The sequence below is a fragment of the Gymnoscopelus microlampas genome (assembly GCF_963454915.1).
Source record: "Gymnoscopelus microlampas genome assembly, chromosome: 17".
NCBI lineage: Eukaryota > Metazoa > Chordata > Actinopteri > Myctophiformes > Myctophidae > Gymnoscopelus > Gymnoscopelus microlampas.
Window position 1 is genome coordinate 17,532,327 of NC_139954.1, and position 21,333 is coordinate 17,553,659.

A 21,333-nucleotide genomic window follows, 5' to 3' on the forward strand; every position below is an offset into this window, starting at 1 on the left:
CCAAGTGGAGCTTACTATGAAAGTCTGCTCGGCTTGTGTGTGTGTGTATCTGTCTGTCTGTCTGTCTGTGTGCAGTGCACTGCCTGGGTGTGGCCGACAGAGGGCGCCAGAGTGCAGCTACAGTCAAAACACAAACACACACACACACACACACACACACACACACACACACACACACACACAGAGTCCGTAAATACACAATATTTTCGAGCTGCGTTCGCTTCCAGCGTTCGCGCGTCTTACTTGTGGGTTAATACAAACACGTGGTGTCTGTTTATTTTTACGGCAGAAGGAACCACATTATTGGTTTGTGGTTCATAACAACACCAGTAGTTCCAGCAAGAACCGTAATTAACACACGTGAAATAGAGACACACAACTTCTGACACACACAGAGTACACACATACTGTTTCGCGGCGTGCACACGTACTTGAAGTTGTAATAGTGTTTGCGCTCTGAGACACACAATTGCCTGCCTCACATCAAATGTGTCTTTTTTCATATTTTTGTGAAGAACACCTCCCGCATAATCACAGATGCACACATAGGCCTACATGCATACACATACACACGGGCAAATTCTGTATTTATTCACATTCTTGTGTAATGAACACACACACACGCACGCACACGCACACACAGAGAGACACAGATACATACATATAGAGCTGTTTAACGCTTATTTTAACAAAAACATATAGCCCACCTTTAAGACTGAGGCTTTTACAGTGTAGATTGGGGTCTCAAGAGCTAGAAATCGTATCAGATGGCGGGCCGGGACCAAATGCATAGCAAAGTGTGATCCTTGAAACGAAAAAAAGATGAAAAAATCACTGTCCTATAGCGCCTGTAAGGGCTGAATGTGTCTGCACAATGTCCAGGTAGGCAGACAGCTTGGTGCTCTGCAATCTCTGCTACCAGTATGGGGCCCAATTAGGCCACAGGGACAGTTCCTGGAAAGAGACATGGGACATGTGATGGAAAAGAAAGTATAGAGAGATTGTGTGTGTGTGTGTGTGTGTGTGTGTGTGTGTGTGTGTGTGTGTGTGTGTGGGGGGGGGCGGGGGGGGGGGGGGGATGTATCAAAGGATAGAGAATGTAATGAAGGAGAGAGGGTGAGTAATACACGCAGTAAAGACACCACACACAAAGGGGAGAGAGACACATGGAGAGAGGGAGATAAGAGACAGAGATGAGAAGGGGAGCCTGATAGACGGAGTGGAAGAAGACAGCATGAAGAAGTGATAAAGGACAGAGTGGTGGAGGGGATGGAGGGAGATAGTGGGAGAGGTGGGGGTGGAGAAAGAATGCATCCCTAATGCTGAGGAAAAAGACAACAAAAGACAGTGAACACAGAGGAAGGAAAGATGATTTACAGAAGGAAGAAAAACAAGAATGAAAAACCTCTTTGTGTGTAGCTACTATTGTACACACAAAGAGGATGTCCCCCCAGGACAACCACTCCGGCTGCAACGGGTTCATATTGTCGCTGACATTTGCGGACAATTATCCCTTTGATTGCATTTCATCACAGCGAGATAGCGCTCTTCTAGCTCTGTGGATGTTGTTGCTTTTAAAGTCACTTTGGATTAAAGGGTGATGCTAAGTGGGCCCTTCAGGCACACTTGATGAATATTTACCCAGCCTGTAAACAGTCAGCCAGCTAGCCTCCATTAGCCCATTGCTTATTTATTGCACACAAAAGACACAAAGAAAAGGGGGATTATGAGGCTGAGCAATGAGCAGTTGTGCAGGTGAGGCAAGTAAACTCTGGAGCTTTAAAACAGTCTGTGTGTTAGTTAGGGAGCCAATGAAGACAGAGGTTAGAGACTATTAGCCTCAGGCACGCCATTAGATATGTGAATTTGGTCCAAGACCTTAACCCTCCCCAAGGCCATGCTTTAATGGTGTGTGTGTGTGTGTGTGTGTGTGTGTGTGTGTGTGTGTGTGTGTGTGTGTGTGTGTGTGTGTGTGTGTGTGTGTGTGTGCGTGTGCGTGTGTGTGCGTGCACCACACATGGTCCCCTGGCTTTCTTGTTCTTCAAAGAGGGTCTTGTACACAGGCCAATGTCTGTCATGCGGTTAACCAGTGTAGGAATGTGGATGGACAACTAGTGGACTATTTGATTCATCAAAGGGGATGGTGGACAAAAAAAGAAATAAAGTACTAATCATAAAAAAGGGGGATGTTGGACAAGATTATTATTCTTGTAACCTTACATATTTCATACCGTATCGGAAAGTAATCAAGATATGTTTTTTATTTCATAATATTGACGTTTGAATGTGAAGCTGGAAATGCCTGTTACGCACTCCAAGCCGGCTAAAAACTATAACAACAACAACAACAACTACACATAAACAAAAGGAGGGAATCTCCCTCCTGTTGAGTGTTTTTACTGAACAGAGGATGGAAGAAAAGGGGGATGGGATGGATAGGCAGAACACTGAACTGGCCTTAGGTGTGTGAATCTTATTTGAGAATCCTTTAAAAGAAGTATTGATTTCCCATACGTGTGTGTGTGTGTGTGTGTGTGTGTGTGTGTGTGTGTGTGTGTGTGTGTGTGTGTGTGTGTGTGTGTGTGTGTGTGTGTGTGTGTGTGTGTGTGTGTGTGTGTGTGTGTGTGTGTGTGTGTGTGTGCGTGGGTGTATGTGTTTAAACGCTTAAGCTCTATCTACTTCGTTGTATGGCAGATAGCGAAAATAGACGTTCTATAAGCTCTTAGCGCATCGCATCGTGACGAGTTGCGCGCTTGTTGACCAGCTATTTGTGTTACTTTTGAAAGCTTCATTTGTATTTATTTTGTGTGTGCCCAAAATAGGGTTACCAGGATTAATGTGGTTAATTGCCAATGCCACATAGACAATGTATGTGTGACATTCATACCTGTGTGTGTGTGTGTGTGTGTGTGTGTGTGTGTGTGTGTGTGTGTGTGTGTGTGTGTGTGTGTGTGTGTGTGTGTGTGTGTGTGTGTGTGTGTGTGTGCTGGCCATTCATACCTGTCTATATACACTGTGTGTGTGTGTGTGTGTGTGTGTGTGTGTGTAGTCTAATAATGCATCAGTCCCTGCAGAGCCTCTGTGGTGTGACATGCGGTGGGCCACGATGCATTATTGATTGATTGTTGCGTTTTGCACATGTCGCCCCTCCTGCTGTGTCCCCGGTGGCCATGGGATGCACGCCTCTGCTAAAGGCTTTAAATATTTCAGGGCAGCGTTTTCATTAATATAATGGGAATTATCCAACTCACTACATCTAATTAGAGGCGGGGTGTGAAGTTCGCTAACCTGCATCCTCTCCTCTCCTCTCCTCTATCTCCTCTATCCCCTCTCCTCCTCTCTTTCCCATAATGTTTTCTCTCTAATGTTTGTTGATTTTCTCTCTCTGTCTGCAGGCTGTTCATTATTGTTTCTGTCTTTCTCTCTCCTTTCCTCCCTCTCTGTCTTTGTTCCTCATTCACCTAAAGATTCCCACACCGGGGGTCGGGGGATAGATTCCACATAAAGCCTAATTATACTCCCTCTTGCAACAGTGTCCTGAGCCCAAAATAGCTGATCTACAAACGTTGTGAGCTTGTAGATCGTGTTGCGATGCGATGTGAGCTTGTAGATTGGCTATATTGATGGCCCATTTCTCCTTGGAGGAATGTGTGTGCATCAGTGTTGTGTTCTAGTTTTTTTCGGAAGGTATACGCTATGATACGATGCGCGTGGTCGTGGGCATACGCTCTCGCGTTTTCAATGGATGAAACAGTTTTTGAAGGTATACGGTAGCGACGAAAAAAAATCTCAAGGTATACGCCGTACACAGCATCTGACGGTAGAACACACCACTGGTGTGCATGTGTGTCAAGCTTTTGAAGAGTTTAAAGCTGCAGCCGTAACTTTTATGTCCTACCCTCGATTCGACCCACTCTCCCATGAGAGAGATCAAATTTCTACCACTCTGCCAAGAGGCAACCCTGCTTGTTCAGTGGAGATGTTGCGCTTATGAGCCTCAGGCAGTACTACTTATCAACCATAAGTGTTCTACCTGACACCAGGGTCTACATTTGATTTCTCTATGGAAGAGCATGGAGACCACCTCCAACCACTGCAGATGTACAGTACTAGTTATATTAACATACTCTATGGTCAATGGTGGACTGCATTTTATATAGCACCTTTTACACTTTTTCACACACACACACACACACACACACACACACACACACACACACACACACACACACACACACACACACACACACATACACACATACACACATACACACATACACACACATTCACATAGCGATGGCAGAGGAAACCATGGATGGCACCAACCTGCTAATAGGGAGCAGTTAGGGGTTCAGTGTCTTGCTCAAGGATACTTTGACATGAAGCCAGCAGGAGCCATTGATCGAACCTGGAACATTCTGATTCCAAGACAGCCACTCTACCGCCTGAGCCACTGCCACCCCATACATAAATTGGTTAAAATAATGTTTATTCATTAAAATAAATTCCGGATTGCAGCTTTAAAGTCAAACACCTCTACCCAGTGATGTTGTACATAAAAGGTGAATGACTGAGTGATGAACACCAGTGGGCGGTGGACGGTGGTTGTGTACTTAGTTGTTTACCGGTGTCACGCAACCAAGTATAGCTCAAGCTTAACAAGACATCATGATGATGGAGTGACTGAAGACTGTGAGAAAGGAGAGGAGAGAAGAGGAGAGGAGAGGGGAGGGGGGGGGGGGGGGGGAGAGGAGAGGGGGAGAAGACAGGATGGAGAGTGACAGAGACACAAGGGTTGATTCATTGTGACACGTTGTCAGAGGGAGACAAGAGGAGGCGATAGAGGAGTGACAGGAACGTAGCGGACCACAGAGCAGCCACACAGGACCGGTGCAGGTTACCGCTGGAACATTACTAGGGCAGCCTTTCATAAGCCACAGATCATCTCTGGAAATGGGTCGCAAGCCTGTTTCCAGTTTTTAAAAAAAGCCCTTTCAGCTTCTTTTTCTTTTCTTTTTTCCCTGATTGCTTTTTTTTCTCTTTTCAGCTTTATTACACAAAGTGCAGCGGAGATAGACAGGAAGGACAGGGCAGAGGAGGGATGGGCATGCGACACCGGTCAGAAACAGATACAAACCCAGGATTTCTATTAGGGGTACAAGAGTTAATCGGTTAACTAATCGGTTATGAATAATAATTAATTTTAATACAATAATCGATTTTCGAAAATAGCTGATCTACATCTACAAGCTCACAATACATACTTTGTAAAAAAACTACTGTGTCTTCTTGTGACAAAAATAATTTACAATATTTTCAATTGAAAAACATTTTAGTTCCACTTGTGGCGGATGTCAGTCAATCTGTCTGACCATCCAACACTTTTTGGTCCCAAACACGATATATTGAAAACTAACTATTGACTGGATTTCCATGGAATTTACTATGCACCCTCATGCTCCCTGGAGGATGCACCCTGACCGTACTTATCTTGGTGACCCCATGACCTTTCCTCTAGTGCCACCGTTAGATCAAAATGTCCACTTGCACACACAATATAAAAAATGTAATGAACAGATTAACGTGAAACTTCAAGTTAGTACATTCTTGCACCCTGGAGGTTGAGCCTTAATAATTTGAATGAGCCCGTGATATTTCCTCCAGCGCAACCCTCGGGCCACAAAGGTGTTGTTTGACGAAGTAAAAATTTGGCTTAAACAAGTCATGATAGACACACAAGTATGGTTTAATAAGCTGGAGTCCTGGCAATGGTCCACTTACTTCTGGTCTGGCCTGAATGTAGGCTGGACAAGTACTGTTACTGAAAGTGTCTAAGCGGAAATACAGTAAATTCCACCCCAAAGCCCTAAAGTAAGTCACATTGATGCTGTGCAGATTATGTTTACATTACCGGGTCATGAATACCGTGCTGTGATTGATCGAAAAAAGACAGCTTCCAGGTGAAGTACACAAAACGGATGTCCCGCCCTATAGATATTTTCGTCTGTAGTGCTTTTCCAGGCTGTAGTTTCTCCTCATGCGATAAGTCTGGGAATGAGGGACCTAGAGGAGCGAACAGAGTGGAAAGAGAACAGAATAGAAATGAGGAGAGAGCCAAAGAAGAAGAGGAGACAGAAGAGTGGGATGGGGAGAGAGGTGGTGAGCTAGGTGACGAGGGGTAAAGCTGTGTTGTCTGGCCCTGGTCTTGCCTCTAAAGCTTCTGTTAACCAGCTTATCCACAAACACCTGTGCTTTTAATTATGGTTGTCTGAACCACACTTGTGCGCGTGCACAAACCCACGTGGACACACACAAACACATGTAACAGGTGGGCTGTATCGCTGGCGGCTGCTTTGTCTGTTCATACTCCATGCTACTATTAAGCTGTCAGTACTTGTTATGAATAACATCAAGGCAGACAATACTGATAAACAAACGTAGAGCTAAACTGAACCAGGCACACACACGCTACATATTGTTATGGTTGGTGACAGCTCACTGCACACAGCTTTGGCTACTGCCAGTGTAAAGCCAGAGTTATTTTTAGTTGCGTGCTGGTGTCGCGCAACTACAAGCTCACAACGGGTCACACTGCAACACATTGTGAGCTTGTAGATCAGCTATTTGTGGTGTGCGATACTGCCGTGCAACTAAGCAGAAATGAGGCCTAACACAAATAGAGCAACCTTTTGTTGGTAAGAATTCATGGCACACGCTATTTTCAAAACAGAGTGCCCAGTCCATTTTATTTTGTGTGTTCCTTTTATGTATTGTATATAGACAATCAAAAAGCAGAGAATGGTGGAAGGTAAAGCGACAGGGGGTAGGATTCAATCTAAGGTTGGCTCTGGAGGCAGAAGTCATAACTCAACCATTTGACGGGGCACCACTGATAATAAACCATTCTAAAGTAAAATGGGAGAAGGACGCAATTTCCTGTGATTGCCCCGCAAAATTACCCTACAATTTTGATTCAGGAGATTGTCAGTAAGATACCTTGTACTTTATGTTCAAAACGCTATGCTTATTAACAACACGCACACAGTACTACATGATAATGACTTCAGTATTTGCACAATAGCCTCTTAGAAATCAGGCAGAAGTGAATGACCCTGATTTCAATATGTGTATGTGAGTTTTCATCTGCAATTAAGTTGACGTCAGTAGAGCTTAGCATTGCCTACTTGACCAACAAGCTACATTGTGCATAAAGAATGGAACTTACCCAGTACTTTATGGTCATTAAATGAGTCATTGGGATTGCTTAGTGCGGTTTCTTAGCTCAGTGGCGTCCTAGCATTAGCCTGTTTCTTTGTAGTACAGTAGCTGCCATTAGTTTGTTTTTGGGTATTATTAAGATGCTTTGTGGTTGTAGTCAATGGGTTTGAGACATACTTTGAAGCAGGACAGTAAATGAGGTTTAGCTATGAATGCTTTGTTGGAGGAGTCCATTGCCTTGTTTCCATTACGTGGCCAAACATGGCTCAGCACACCTACTCATTATGCTGTATGTAATATTGGATTTCCCTCCAAACTGAAATGGTTTGATTATTTTCACATCCCGCTGACATTGGAGATGACTGGCTTGCTAAGATAGAGTTTCAAATAAACCAGCAGTAATTGTGAAAAGCAAACCGCTTATTCTGTTAAAATGCTATTTTGGTGTAGATGATGACTAGAGCTTCAAGATGAGAAAAGCAGAGCTCACACTGAAGTACTTGTCATTTTTTTTCACCTGCCTACAGGACCCTGGTCCTGTAGGGCCCTGCCGTATATGGCAGATTTCTGGCCTGCACCCTAATAAATGTTTTTCGTTTATGTAGTTTGTGTAATCTGATGTCTGCTTTTAGCAAATAAAGTCCTACATAACATGTAGGTACAGTAGCCTACATAAATTGCGTCAATAAATAGAAAACATGTCAACATCAAGACATTGAATAACAATTTGTGATCAATAAATCATACGTCACTGTCATCAAAACATAGCGATTAGCATTACTCAGGCAGCCTTTGGTTTAGTAGCTCTCTTGCTTTGTCTAGCTAGCTTACTCAGCTAGCGGTAAGACTCTGGTTTTAGAGTAGGCTATGAGGTTTAACAGTTGGTGATTAGCCGCTATCAGTGGGAAGACATCTTGCTGCCTGCCTCTGTCTGACTTTCTGCTGCGTCTGTGTCCGTCTGCAACACGCGCACACACACACACACACACACACTCACTCACTCACTCACTCACTCACTCACTCACTCACTCACTCACTCACTCACTCACTCACTCACTCACTCACTCACTCACTCACAGTACGTTTTAACAGCGGGCGACTCTCGGGCGATCGGCGGGCGACATCGTCCAAAAGATAAAGAAAATCCATCTTTCATCGCCCCCCCGCCCACTTCGCCCTATCGCCAGTAGTTGCCGGCTCTCATAGACATATAATGCACTTCCGGAAAATACTATCCTGATCGCCCGCTCTTAAAACGCACCCTCACTCACTCACTCACTCACTCACACTCTCTCTCTCTCTCACACACACACAAACACACACTCACACTTAAACAAACTTTGGAACAAAGCTGATGTAATCTATTTTTGAGCTTGTATATTAAGAAATGAAACAATCCCTCATACAGCAGGCAGAACCTCATTTAAGTGTGAAGAGAAGGGGTGCATGCTCAAAGTATCCCCTCATCTATCAGCTCTTTTGTTTACTCCTTAGCTATTATGTAGTTCACTGATGTAAGCATTAAACTGCTTTGTTAGAATAATTTCATCCTATTCTGGGCTTTACTGTGTGTGAAGTGGGGTGTTGTAAATTCTTCATTATACTCAAATTGTTGTGGTTTATTTTTAAGGATGTGCTTGAATTATTAATAACATGCTCTCACAAAACGTAGCTTAGTGCTAGTGTTAATTAATAACCAAAGATAGGAGATCATTGAATGACATTAGAGAACCATTGTTGGGCTCCTAAAAAGCTATCATTCAAATACATCTGATTTGGCTGTTTTCAACTCTGAAGCTAGACTCACACTACAAGATAATCGGGGTGATTTTGGGTCAGAAACAAACCCCCTTCTAGCATTTACAGTAGTTCCCACTTTTATGTGGCCTCTAATATTACTTTTACTTACTTGTCATTTATCAACCCTTCTATCATTCGTCCTTTCAGTCCAATCCATATCAAACGATTGTTAGTTTATACAATAACTGTTAATATTGGCTTCTGTTCTACAATTAACTATTGATTCACATTCCGTTTATCTACCCTTCTGTCATTTTGCTCTACAAAAACATAGGAAAACAGCTAGAGCACACAGAAAACCTGATGCAAACACAAAATACTCAAAAGTCCCAAACATAAAACTGTTCCATAAATCACACTTAAATAACTCCCGTATACTGTATAATCAAACTAAAATTAACTCAAAGACTGAAATCAAACATAAGTCTTTCTAAAGTACAAATCAAGGCCAGGAGTATGTGGTGTGAGTGCCTGGAAGAAAGAGGGACAGAGAGACAGAGTGAGACAGGGAGAATCAGAGAGAGACTAGCTCTTCTGTACATGCCTCCTGTATAATTCCAGTGATGTTAAACTATGTTGCATTTTATGCCCTCCCATCTACGCCGTACAATCGTGTTAATGTAACTGAGTGGACAAATGGAGCCCGTAATGGTCCACTTGTACACACAGAGTTAAATGAACAGTCAGGATTTTACTGTGTACCTGTCTCTGTAATGCTGTAGTGTAAATCCCTCTTCACGTTTGCACTCAGGGCATTTTAGAAAATTGCGTTAAATTCATCCATGAGGTCGTTGTCATGGCAACGCTATCAGACACCTGGACTGAGACAGACGTGCATGCAGCTGTGCATACACACACACACACACACACACACACACACACACACACACACACACACACACACACACACACACACACACACACACACACACACACACACACACACACACACACACACACACACACACACACACACACACGCATACACATACTACATACTCATACACACATACTGTATACACACGTAATCATGCATACACACGCAGCTACACATATACTGTACACGCTTATACACATACACAAAGAGGGAAAATATGCCTGCTGCCACGATGTGAACTCAGCCGTGGCATATTATGTATGCATGTTGCTCTTAAAGCCATCATACGTCTGTGTTCACACACACACACACACACACACACACACACACACACACACACACACACACACACACACACACACACACACACACACACACACACACACACACACACACACAAACAAACAGATATCTTCTGTGTAGCCGTCTGGGGACACCCAGGGGTCCTTGAGGGGGCTTCAGGGGGGTCCCCAGCCCATTACAGATTCTACAGTGTAGACTGGGCTCCCAGAGATATTATTCGTATCCTGTGGCCCGATGCATATCAAACCGGGGGATCGTACAATGAAAAAGATTGAGAATCACTGCTGCAGACACACAGGCACAGTCCCGTACACACACCTCAAATACTGTTTGTCTGTTTGCCTGGCAGCACTGAGAAGTCAGCTTCTGCAGTAAACCAGCAGCTACTCAGCATGTAAACAGGCCTTTCCTGGGATTGCACTCCAGTGCCCCCCTCCCAACACGCACGCACGCACGCTTCATGCTGTGATGGAGAATTTGATGACAAATATAGTAGCACCAGTGTTGTTTTCATTGAGCTACACTAATGCAGGGAGACTCCAGACTTGTATGAGAGGGTCGTCGCATACGCATGCATATATGCTTTTTTTGTGGGTGGGAGGGGGGTGTTCTGGGAGCAGGAGCTCATATTTAGGGAGCGTACACGGATACAGCTTTGTGTCTGTAACTTTTGTGAGGGGTTGGAGGGTTGAGGAGGAGGGGTCATGACCTACACGATGTGTAAGCTGGGGGAGGAGTGAGTGTCTTCTGTTTGCAGTATGTCATTTGTGTGTGTGTGTGTGTGTGTGTGTGTGTGTGTGCGTGTGCGTGTGCGTGTGCGTGTGCGTGCGTGTGCGTGTGCCCATGTGTACTCCGTCTACATATTCTGGGTCAGTTGATCTGTCTGTCTCTCCTCCACTGGGGTTTTTTCATTGTGGCCCCCGGCAGTCACTCTGCCTTCAGCCTCCTGTATCGCTTATCCTCATCCTTGCCTTTGTCTCCTCCTGCTTTCTTTCTCTTACACCCCCCCTCACACACACACACTCACACACACACACAGCCTGTGTGTCTTTTTGTTTTCGCATCTCTCTCTCTCTCTCTCTCTCTCTCTCTCTCTCTCTCTCTCTCTCTCTCTCTCTCTCTCTCTCTCTCTCTCTCTCTCTCTCTCTCTCTCTCTCTCTCTCTCTCTCTCTCTCTCTCTCTCTCTCTCTCTCTCTCTCTCTCTCTCTCTCTCTCTCTCTCTCTCTCTCTCTCTCTCTCTCTCTCTCTCTCTCTCTCTCTCTCTCCCCCCCCCCCCTGTCTGCCCCCTCCTCATCTCACTCTTCTCCTTTGTTTGTAAATCAACCGGAGGCTACAGGTCAATATTTTGCTCGAAATGAACAAAGGTTGAGCTCCCCTGTTTATAAAGATTGATCCCCCCGGAAGCACACATGAAAAAAAAAAACAGACGTCAACGCTCTCACACATGAGTAGATATTTGGCTTTTGAAGACCAAAAGCCAAATATTTCCCCTTTAGGCTTTGGAACGGGGTCTCCCTTCCCACGCGAGAGACCCGGTTTGATTTCCGGGAGCTACGTAAGCATACATGTTGATTTTGCAAACGTTGGGGACGTTGCATTGATCTAACACTAACCTTCCTTAATAAACTGCCTACACTCTCAAAGTTCAATTAACACTGAGGATGTTACTGTTTATCCTGTATAGAGGTTATATGAGGACTCCGGTGTGTGTGCGTGTTTGTTTGTGTGTGTGTGTGTGTGTGTGTTTCACAGTGACTGGCTACGGTTGCATAATGTAGCACAGGACACCAGCGCAGCAGCTAATATATTACACATTCAGTGATGGGACAGGAAGTCGATGCACGCACGTCGCACACACGCACACGCACACGTACACAGGCATGCACACGCGCGCGCACACACACACACACACACACACACACACACACACACACACACACACACACACACACACACACACACACACACACACACACACACACACACACACACACACACACACACTAGCACACTAGCACACGCTTATGGATAACAGACCATGTACTGACAATCAGGTCGGGACCTTGTTCGCTGTTGCCCTTTAACCACTTTAACCACAAACTCTATAAACTTAGTCATTATGACGAATAGCATTGAATAGCGCACAATGTGTCACAGTGCTACAAGTTGTGATCTTGACATTTTGGGAAATGTTCACTTATAATGACATACGAAAAACAGGTGCGCCAGGTCACATATATAGCTACTGGAAATAATTGCTTTTAATTTCAAGTATGATGTGAGAATAAAAAATTGAAATATGCATAGGAATTGAAGTGTTTGACATGCAGTCTCCCATAGATCCACTGGTAAAACTTAAGTAATGTTCTGTATACTTTACTGCTGACAATTTGACATTCCTGACCTTCCAAGAAGCCATTTGTTGTCTCCGCCAGGCCGAAAGGCATGGCGAGAGAGTATGTTTTTCCCCCTGTCCGTCCGTCCGTCCGTGTGTCCGTGTGTCCGTCCGTCTGTCCTTCTGTCTACTCTGCGAGCAGCTAATCTCCACCACCGTTTGCCCGGTCACTGTAAAACTGCGCACACACACTCCCATTTTTCAGATCAGCCTGTCATAGCGCCACCATGAGGCCGACTTTTGCCAAACACATTTTTGGATATTACTTCTACAGATTTGGTCCAAACAACACGCGAATCGGTACACAGTATCTCTATAGTCATGTGCTCAACACGGATCTGTCCGATTTTCCATATTCCATCCTGATTGGCTAAGATTGGCTTCCAAAGTCTGCAGGATTGGTTCGTTTTGAACCAAATGCCTCAAATCATGAACGCAGCATGCGATTTACGTGAAATTTTCCACATAGATTCCCACTTGGCCCAGGAAGAAATGCCACTTGAAAACATTCACATCAGCCTCATGGTGGCGCTATTACAGACGATTCACGCTTTTACCTATAACTGCACCGATCTGCGTGAAACTTTGCACGCACACTCCCTAGAGGCCAAGGAAAAACCTTTGTCCTGCATTTTTCACATCTGCCTTTTAGAGCGCCACCAGGAGGCTGACTTTTGTAAAACAAATGTTTTCTTCTTACTCCTTCAGATTCTGTCCAAAAAACACGCAAATTGGTACATAGTATCTCTATAGTCATGTGATCAAGATGGATGTGTCCGATATTTCATATTCCATCCTACTTGCCTAACATTGCCTTACAAAGTTTGCAGGATAGGTTTGTTTTGAACAAAATTCCTCAAATCATGAACGCAGTGTGCGATTTCTGTGAAATTTTCTACGCACATTCCCACTAGGCCGAGGAAGAAATGCCCCCCTTTTCACATTGGCCTGTTGTAGCGCCACCAGCAGGTCTAATTTAGCAAACCACATTTTTGGAACAAAATCATGAATGCAGTGTCCGATTGCTGGGAAAAGCCTAAGAAGAAATGGAACCCTTTTCACATTGGCCTATTATAGCGCCACAAGGGAGGCCATAATAACCTACCTGACCTGGCGGAGACTGTTGCTCCGAGGAGCACTTTTTCTAGTTTCCATTCATTTCAGTGTGGTATGCAAAACAACTTGCAGAGACTTGAAACTTGCTTGAGATACAGTAGGTCATCCAACTCGGTGAGATTTACGTCACGTGATGTTATATTATTGTTGCACGCACGCACGCACGCACGCACGCACGCACGCACGCACGCACGCACAACACAACACAACACAACACATAGTCTTCTCTGCTGCATCACATCTTTCACTGCTACACTGCTTTCTGTTGAGACTGCAGAACCAGATCACCGCCTGTTCAAGGAGCATTAACTTTTAGTTAGCAGCTACCCCCCCCACCACGCACGCACGCACGCACGCGCACACACACACACACACACACACACACACACACACACACACACACACACACACACACACACACACACACACACACACACACACACACACACACACACACACACACACACACACACACACACACACACACTGCAGTGCACTGCTCCTCTCTGCTCTGCTCTCTACCCAGTGTAACATACTGTATACTTTTATAGTGTGAATAATTCAAGTTGATGCGGCAAACATCTACAGTAACAGTGTGAATCCATTCAGTTCAGTCAATAACTCATTCATTCATACTGTATTCATTCAATCCTTAATGCACATCACCTATTTAAACTTGGACTTTATTTCATTCATTAACCACATGAACCCTAGCAGCCCTATTCTGGGCATGTAATAATAGGCATCCTGCGAACATTTGCTGAAAATAGATGATCTACAAGTTAGCTTGTAGATCAGCTATATTTGGTGAAGAGATTTAGTCTAGAGGAGGGAAAAGGAGGGGGCCAAGTAAAGTACAGACCCCTGGGGACCCCGGTCAAAGTATATGGTTTTAAACATCCATCCATTCATCCATCCATCCATCCATCCATCTATCCATCCACTCTCTCATCTCTCCATCAAAGGAACAGCAGTGTCTATTTGTGGTGTTAAAAGCACTCTGGGTCCTGTAGACACAGATAGCTTGTGGACCCCTAGAGGGGAGAGAGAATAGAGAGACCACTGATGCACATTTCCCAGCCTGAGAGGAGAGAAGCAGTAGGAGAAAACATCTAAATCACAGTTATGTGTCAGAAAAAGAGAGCGATGACTCATTCTACTCTCTTTCTTGTGTCTTGCCGAGGGCGATGAGCTTGTCATCTGATCTTTGTGTGGTGATCATTATTGTCTTTTCTCACATGAAGGTCCGGAGGCATCTTCTGTGCTGCAGTTTTTCCTCATTCGGTCTTTCTCGTGGTCTCTCCTCGCCTCTCTCTCCCTCCCTCTCTCGTCTCGCTTTCCCTCTCTCAGCCCCTTCGTTTAGTCTCCCCCTCGTCTGTCTTTCCTACAGATCATTTAGTTGAACCCTGAGAGTTCAAGTATCACTCAGGATTTTGCTGTGCAGTTTGACTCTCGATAACAAGTCTGAGCTGCAGTTGCAATCAACCCTGCTCTTTTCAGCCTCATCATATCGCTGCACTTTTCTGCGGTTGTTATAATTAGCAGATACAAGCTCATAGAGATAAAAATAAGAAGATGCACTCTCAACTGAATATGTAATACTTTGAGGAATGAAGCTAGCATAAGTGGTTCTGGTGTTCCACAAACTATGCTCTTGACACTCCGGGACATCCTGGATGCTGTAATGAAGTGTTTTATCTGCAATCCAGACCACTTGTCTGAGCTACTTATTTCTGTGTGAGTCCCTCCCTGTTTTTGTTGTTTTTGTTTTTCTTGAAACTTGAAAGGCTTTAAACACATCATCAATTCCCTCATTGGATCGGTAAGAATGGTGTTTTGTCATCATCCTTGCAGCACTCAAACCACTGTGATGTGCAGAGCCACAGTAGATCGGCTATTTTCATAACAAGTCAGGGTATTTTGCAGGTCCTTAATAAGTAAGAGCGTCTGGTGGTTTGTGGAACACCAGAACCACGTCTGCTATCTTTGTTCACAATATTGTACACTCGGTTGAGAAAAGTGTGTCTTTCACTTTTCATGTTTATTTCTGTTGCAAGTTTGGTCTTAACTGTAATTTGGAGTGGCATTAAAAATGTCTTTAAAAGTCTTACATGTAACTGTGATACCAGCAGGCACCCCGTCTGTCTGTGAAAAGTTTACTGCGCAAATGACTACAGTCATGCACAGTAAAATGCATAGTGCTCTCAGAGTTATATCAACACTGAGGATATTACTATGTAAAGACCTGCATCCTTTTACGGGTGTATACTGCATCCTTGTGTGTGTGTGTGTGTGTGTGTGTGTGTGTGTGTGTGTGTGTGTGTGTGTGTGTGTGTGTGTGTGTGTGTGTGTGTGTGTGTGTGTGTGTGTGTGTGTGTGTGTGTGTGTGTGTGTGTGTGTGTGTGTGTGTGAGATCATATATAGTGTGAAGAGTATTTATAGAATGCTGATAGGAAGACGACGCACACACACACACGCACACACACACACACACACACACACACACACACACACACACACACACACACACACACACACACACACACACACACACACACACACACACCCTGGTGCTGGCATGCACGGAGTGTACCAGTAAGGAGACGGCTCGGCTCCAATGGGTCACACTGGGTTACAGACAAAATATGATTCACACTCTTTATTGTGAAATGTAAAATGTTAATGTAACTCAATATAGTTTATACATGGAGCCTTCTGTGTTTCTCTCACATGTTCCTGTTCCCTCTCTCCCTCTGAGAATCTTTTCCCTCGTTCTTTCCCTGTCCCATTTTGTGTCCTCTCTTGGTCTCTCTATGCCCCTCTCTCTGTCTCGGTCTCTGTGTGTGTGTGTGTGTGTGTGTGTGTGTGTGTGTGTGTGTGTGTGTGTGTGTGTGTGTGTGTGTGTGTGTGTGTGTGTGTGTGTGTGTGTGTGTGTGTGTGTGTGACTGCGTGTCTCTGTCAACGGGTTCATTCCAGCTGTTCAGTCAGTCAGAGCAGAGTGCTGTGGGTCTGAGACAGCCAGCTGAGAGGCCCGATAGTGAGTGAGAGGCAGATAAGAGAGCCAGGCTACTGTAACGTTCTGTATGCACAGTAGAAACCAAACCAGCCTATGGCTTATTACATTATTATTATATTGTATCACACATTATATTATTATATTGTATCACAAACACTGTCACCTACAGTATAAGGGTCCATTTCGGTACATTGGCTATGTTCATTAGTTATGTGGCCTATATGGCTAGAGGCCATACAGGCTATGGGATCTGTAGTCACAGACGCAGTGCAGTCCCATAGCCCGGACGTATGGCTTTTATTATTATCCGTTCCCAAAGCAGATTTGTAACCCAAATATAAGCTATGCATTAGCACATACAGTAGTAGGAGTGCACTTATCCACGGGCCACTATTCACCTATATGTGTGCCTTGTGATGTTGACACTAATGGAATCAGAGACACAAGTATTTCATTTGAGCATTTCCACTTTATTTTTGATTGTGACTGTGAGAGAGAGACAGGAAAGGCGGGAAACAACAAAACAACAACATCAACACAATGACGTTGTTTGATGCGGTATGCTGTTTGTTGTAAAAAGAAATGAAGAAAAAAGCATGATTTAATAGATGAATTAATTGTTTTATTTGTGTGTCTTTGCAGATCAATGTACGCGTCACCACCATGGACGCAGAGCTGGAGTTTGCCATACAGCCCAACACCACAGGCAAACAGCTCTTTGACCAGGTAACACGTGCACGCACGCACGCACACATGCACATGCACATGCACACACACACACACACACACACACACACACACACACACACACACACACACACACACACACACACACACACACACACACACACACACACACACACACACACACACACACACACACACACACACAGTGTGTATAGTACTGTAGTACTATAATACATAGTATTACTGGAAGTGTGTGTGTGTGTGTGTGTGTGTGCACCAGTAGGTGCTGGGCCCAGCTTGCCCTGGGCTGTACTGGTGCTGGTTATGTTGAGACACACAAAGCAGGCTTTGTCCAGACTGGAGAGACAGAGAGTGGAAATAAAAGGTGGGAGTTTGGTGTGTGTGTGTGTGTGTGTGTGTGCGTGTGCGTGTGTTTGCGTGTGTGTGTGTGTGTGTGCGTGTGTGTGGGTTTATGTGTAGAGAAAGGCCTGCTTTCAGCACTGCTTCCATAGTGGGATGTGAAGGTTTGTGGGCCTGCAGTGACACAGAGGAATCATTGTTTATTTTCCTTACTGTTCTTTCATCAACGTTTGCTTTGGCCACAGAGATGTCATCTCGTCTTGGTGAACTAAGCTCTTAGGACAGAGTGGAATGGAATAGGTTCTCCCCCTGTGGTGTTTGTATGGTGTAGTATTAATGCTGATATGTTTCCCAAATTTCCTTATGCCTTAATAAAATTCTGAAATCACTGGAGTTTTAACTGGAATGGAATGGTATACAGTTGCACAGAATAATATTGGCGCTGCCGGGCAGAAACCTTGTGCGTCTATATTTCAACTTTTTATATTTTTACGTAAATTAATGCTGTACTAATTCAAGAGTGTTGCACAAATTTCAAATGCTTCTGTCACACAGTTAAAAAAAAACATCTGGGGCGAAAGCAGATGTCCCGCCTCCTCCCTGCTTCTGTTTCGTCTTTGCAGTCGCGTAAATTTGTGCTACTGTAAATCTAATAAGTCGATTAAGCAACTTGGCACTTATCAGAAATGGGTTTAAATAACAAAAAGTAAAGATATTTTAAAATACGTTTTCGTGAATGGAAATGACGAACAATTGACAGCTTCTTTTCTCGGCTTTCGGGAGGTGTAGTTCCAGACTCTATATAGCATTCAGAGATTGTGGAATAGTTGTCTGGGTACGCAAGACTAATGGTGTCCTGACCTGAAAATATATTTTGTTTACTAAAGAGCTGGAGAGAAGGGGAGAACCCTGTTACTGGCTGGTGACGTCATGGTACGTCATGAATAGTAATAAATAGAGCCGGTGCACATTCAACAGGCACAACACACCCACCATAGTATTTTGTTCTGTATTGTTGCCAACTGTAGAGCCAGTGACAATGTTTGACAGCTTTCTCAAGGAACTTGAGGAGGACCCATTTTTCTCAGATATCAATGAACCCATGCGCCAGATGAGGCGTAGTGTCTCTGAGCTCCTTGGTGAGCATTTCATGCCCCGCTTGACGGACAGGAGGGAGCGTGAACAGGCAGCGCCAGGACAGTCCAGCTCACCTGTGGCACTGCAGGACGAACACAGGGACGGCATGGACATGATGGATCCCTTCAGCATGACTACTGGCTTCATGAGGACCATGCACAGAAGGATGGAGGACGGAAACGTTGATGATCCGTCGAATGACTCAAACACTCATTCATTCAGCTCCTCCGAAGTGATGTCCTATTCCAAGGTTGGAGATGAGCCCCCAAAGGTGCTCCAGGCCTCCTCGCGGACCCGCCGTGCCCCTGGGGGGATCAAGGAGACCCGACAGGCGCTCAGGGACACAGGGAGGGGGCTGGAGAAGATGTCCATCGGTCGCCACATCCAGGAAAGGGGACATGTTGTGGAGAAAAAAGAAAACAAGACGACCGGAGCGAAGGAGGTCAACCAGGACTTCAGGAATATGGAGGAAAGTGAAGCACCATCTTTTGAGGAAGAGTGGCGGCGCAAAACTGCCAAGTTTCAGTCCAAAACTAAACCAAAGTCTGTCAAAAACTAAACCAAAGACAGAGGAAAGGAAACAAGTGCAATTCAAAGGCATCAATGTGAAAAGTGCTGTTGTGACATAGCAGTAAAGATATCATTTTTTTAATGGGGTGACATTATGCTTTTATTTATTTTTTGTTTTTTTTACTTTGTTTTTCATGAAATGTTTTATATTTAGGAGGCAAGCCATCTCCAATCTCTGTGTCTGTCTGTCCCGGGCTAATCTCACAAACCACTTGTGCATGCTGCCAGTAGGCCAAGTAACTAATAATTGTTTTCACGAATTATGATCTCTTTGTTTTTGCTTTACTTTTTTTCTTTCTTTTTTTTTTTAGAAAGGCCTGCTTTCAGCAAAGCTTTCAAATTGGGATGTGAAGGTTTGTGGGCATGCAGTGACAGAGGACACTTGTTTTTATAAAACTGCTCAATGGAAGTCAATGGAAGTCAGATGTTCGAGAGCGTTGTTCCTACAACACAGTGTCCTCGCTATAAATTGAATCATGCAAAGTGCAGAAAAGGAAAATACGAGATGATGCAAGTAGAAAACAAAAGCCTCACATGAAGCATCAGAAGCTGCGAGATGAGGCCATACAGGAAGGATGGATCGTGGAGTCACTTGGGCTGAATTCTTGCCCACATTTGGAGATGACAGAGCTGAGTCTGTCTGTCACAAACCCCTGGGCTGATCAGTGACATATTCCTTTATAATAATATACTATATTAATATTGTACGCAATATTTTAAATCTTTAACTTTATTTTTTATAATGGATGGAAGGTCCACATGAAGCCTCGCCATTATTGGACCCTGTCTTGTTTCACACATCAGTTTTTCAGTGTTTCTCAACCTTTTGAATTTCAAGAACCCCCCAGTTTGATAAGCATTAGGCCACTACCATATATTTATCCCTGAGATCCCAATCCACACTGTAAAATCCTTAGTGTTCATTTAACTCTGTATTGATTGTGTTGATTGTACAAATCGATCGGAACTCTCAGAGTTACAGAGCCATAATGGTCCATCTGGGCCCCGGTGATCCCCGGACAAAAGAAGGTTTTATATTCTCTCTGCCAGACACCGAAGGCTAGGGGGGAATGTTTCGACAAGAGACGTAGAGCATTCTCATCCACTTTAGTGTCCAGGTGCAGGACAAACAGATCAACATCAAGAAAACAACAATAAAGTCTGCACACTAGGCTTCCACTGTAAAAATTCTACGTTTCGGTCATGCTGGATCTTCCTAAATAAGTTCCAGATGTGAAACACCACATCTTTTTCCTGAAGAAGATCCAGATGTGAATCGAATTGTTGAATTTGCAACAAACAGACAGAGTGGGAGCATACTAGTGTGTGGAGATCACAGTATGTTTTCTGTCTGTCTGTCTGCCTGTCTGTCTGTCCAGGGATAATCTCGCAAACCGCTGGAATGATCAACACATACTTTCTTGTGCACGCTGCCAGTAGGCCAAGGAAGTACCTGTGCGTCTTCTTTTTCTACTCATGTATCATATTGTTATCTATGTCAACTATAAACCAAAGGCTGGCTGAGATGAGGGAAGGAAACAAGTGCACTCAAATTACATTATCATGGAAGGCACGGGTGAAACAAAGCAGTTAAATGATCTATTTTTAGTTTATAATATTCTATGATTATTTTATTTTTTAAACACACAATATTGTAGTATGACTTTTTATGAAATGTCATACCATGCATAGTATGACATTTCTATGGCATGGCTCTGTAGGAGGCGAGCAATAAAAATGGGTCTGTGAGTCTATACGTCTGTCTGGGGCAGGTGAGGCTAATCACGCAAACTGCTGGACAAATTGATTGTGCACGCTGCTAGTAGGCCAAGAAAGTAACTAACTGCATGTTTT

General features: G+C 44.2%; 1 protein-coding gene across 3 annotated transcripts in view; it reads left to right on the plus strand.

Moving 5' to 3' along the window:
• LOC311063951 (radixin) overlaps nucleotides 1-21,333 on the plus strand; it is a 57,204-nt gene that overhangs the window by 12,667 nt on the left and 23,204 nt on the right. For all 3 annotated transcript variants that reach the window (XM_084083595.1, XM_084083597.1, XM_084083596.1), the window contains exon 3: nucleotides 17,368-17,451. In XM_084083595.1, the coding sequence (XP_083939721.1) occupies nucleotides 17,368-17,451 (84 nt within the window). The remainder of the gene's footprint in view (nucleotides 1-17,367; nucleotides 17,452-21,333) is intronic.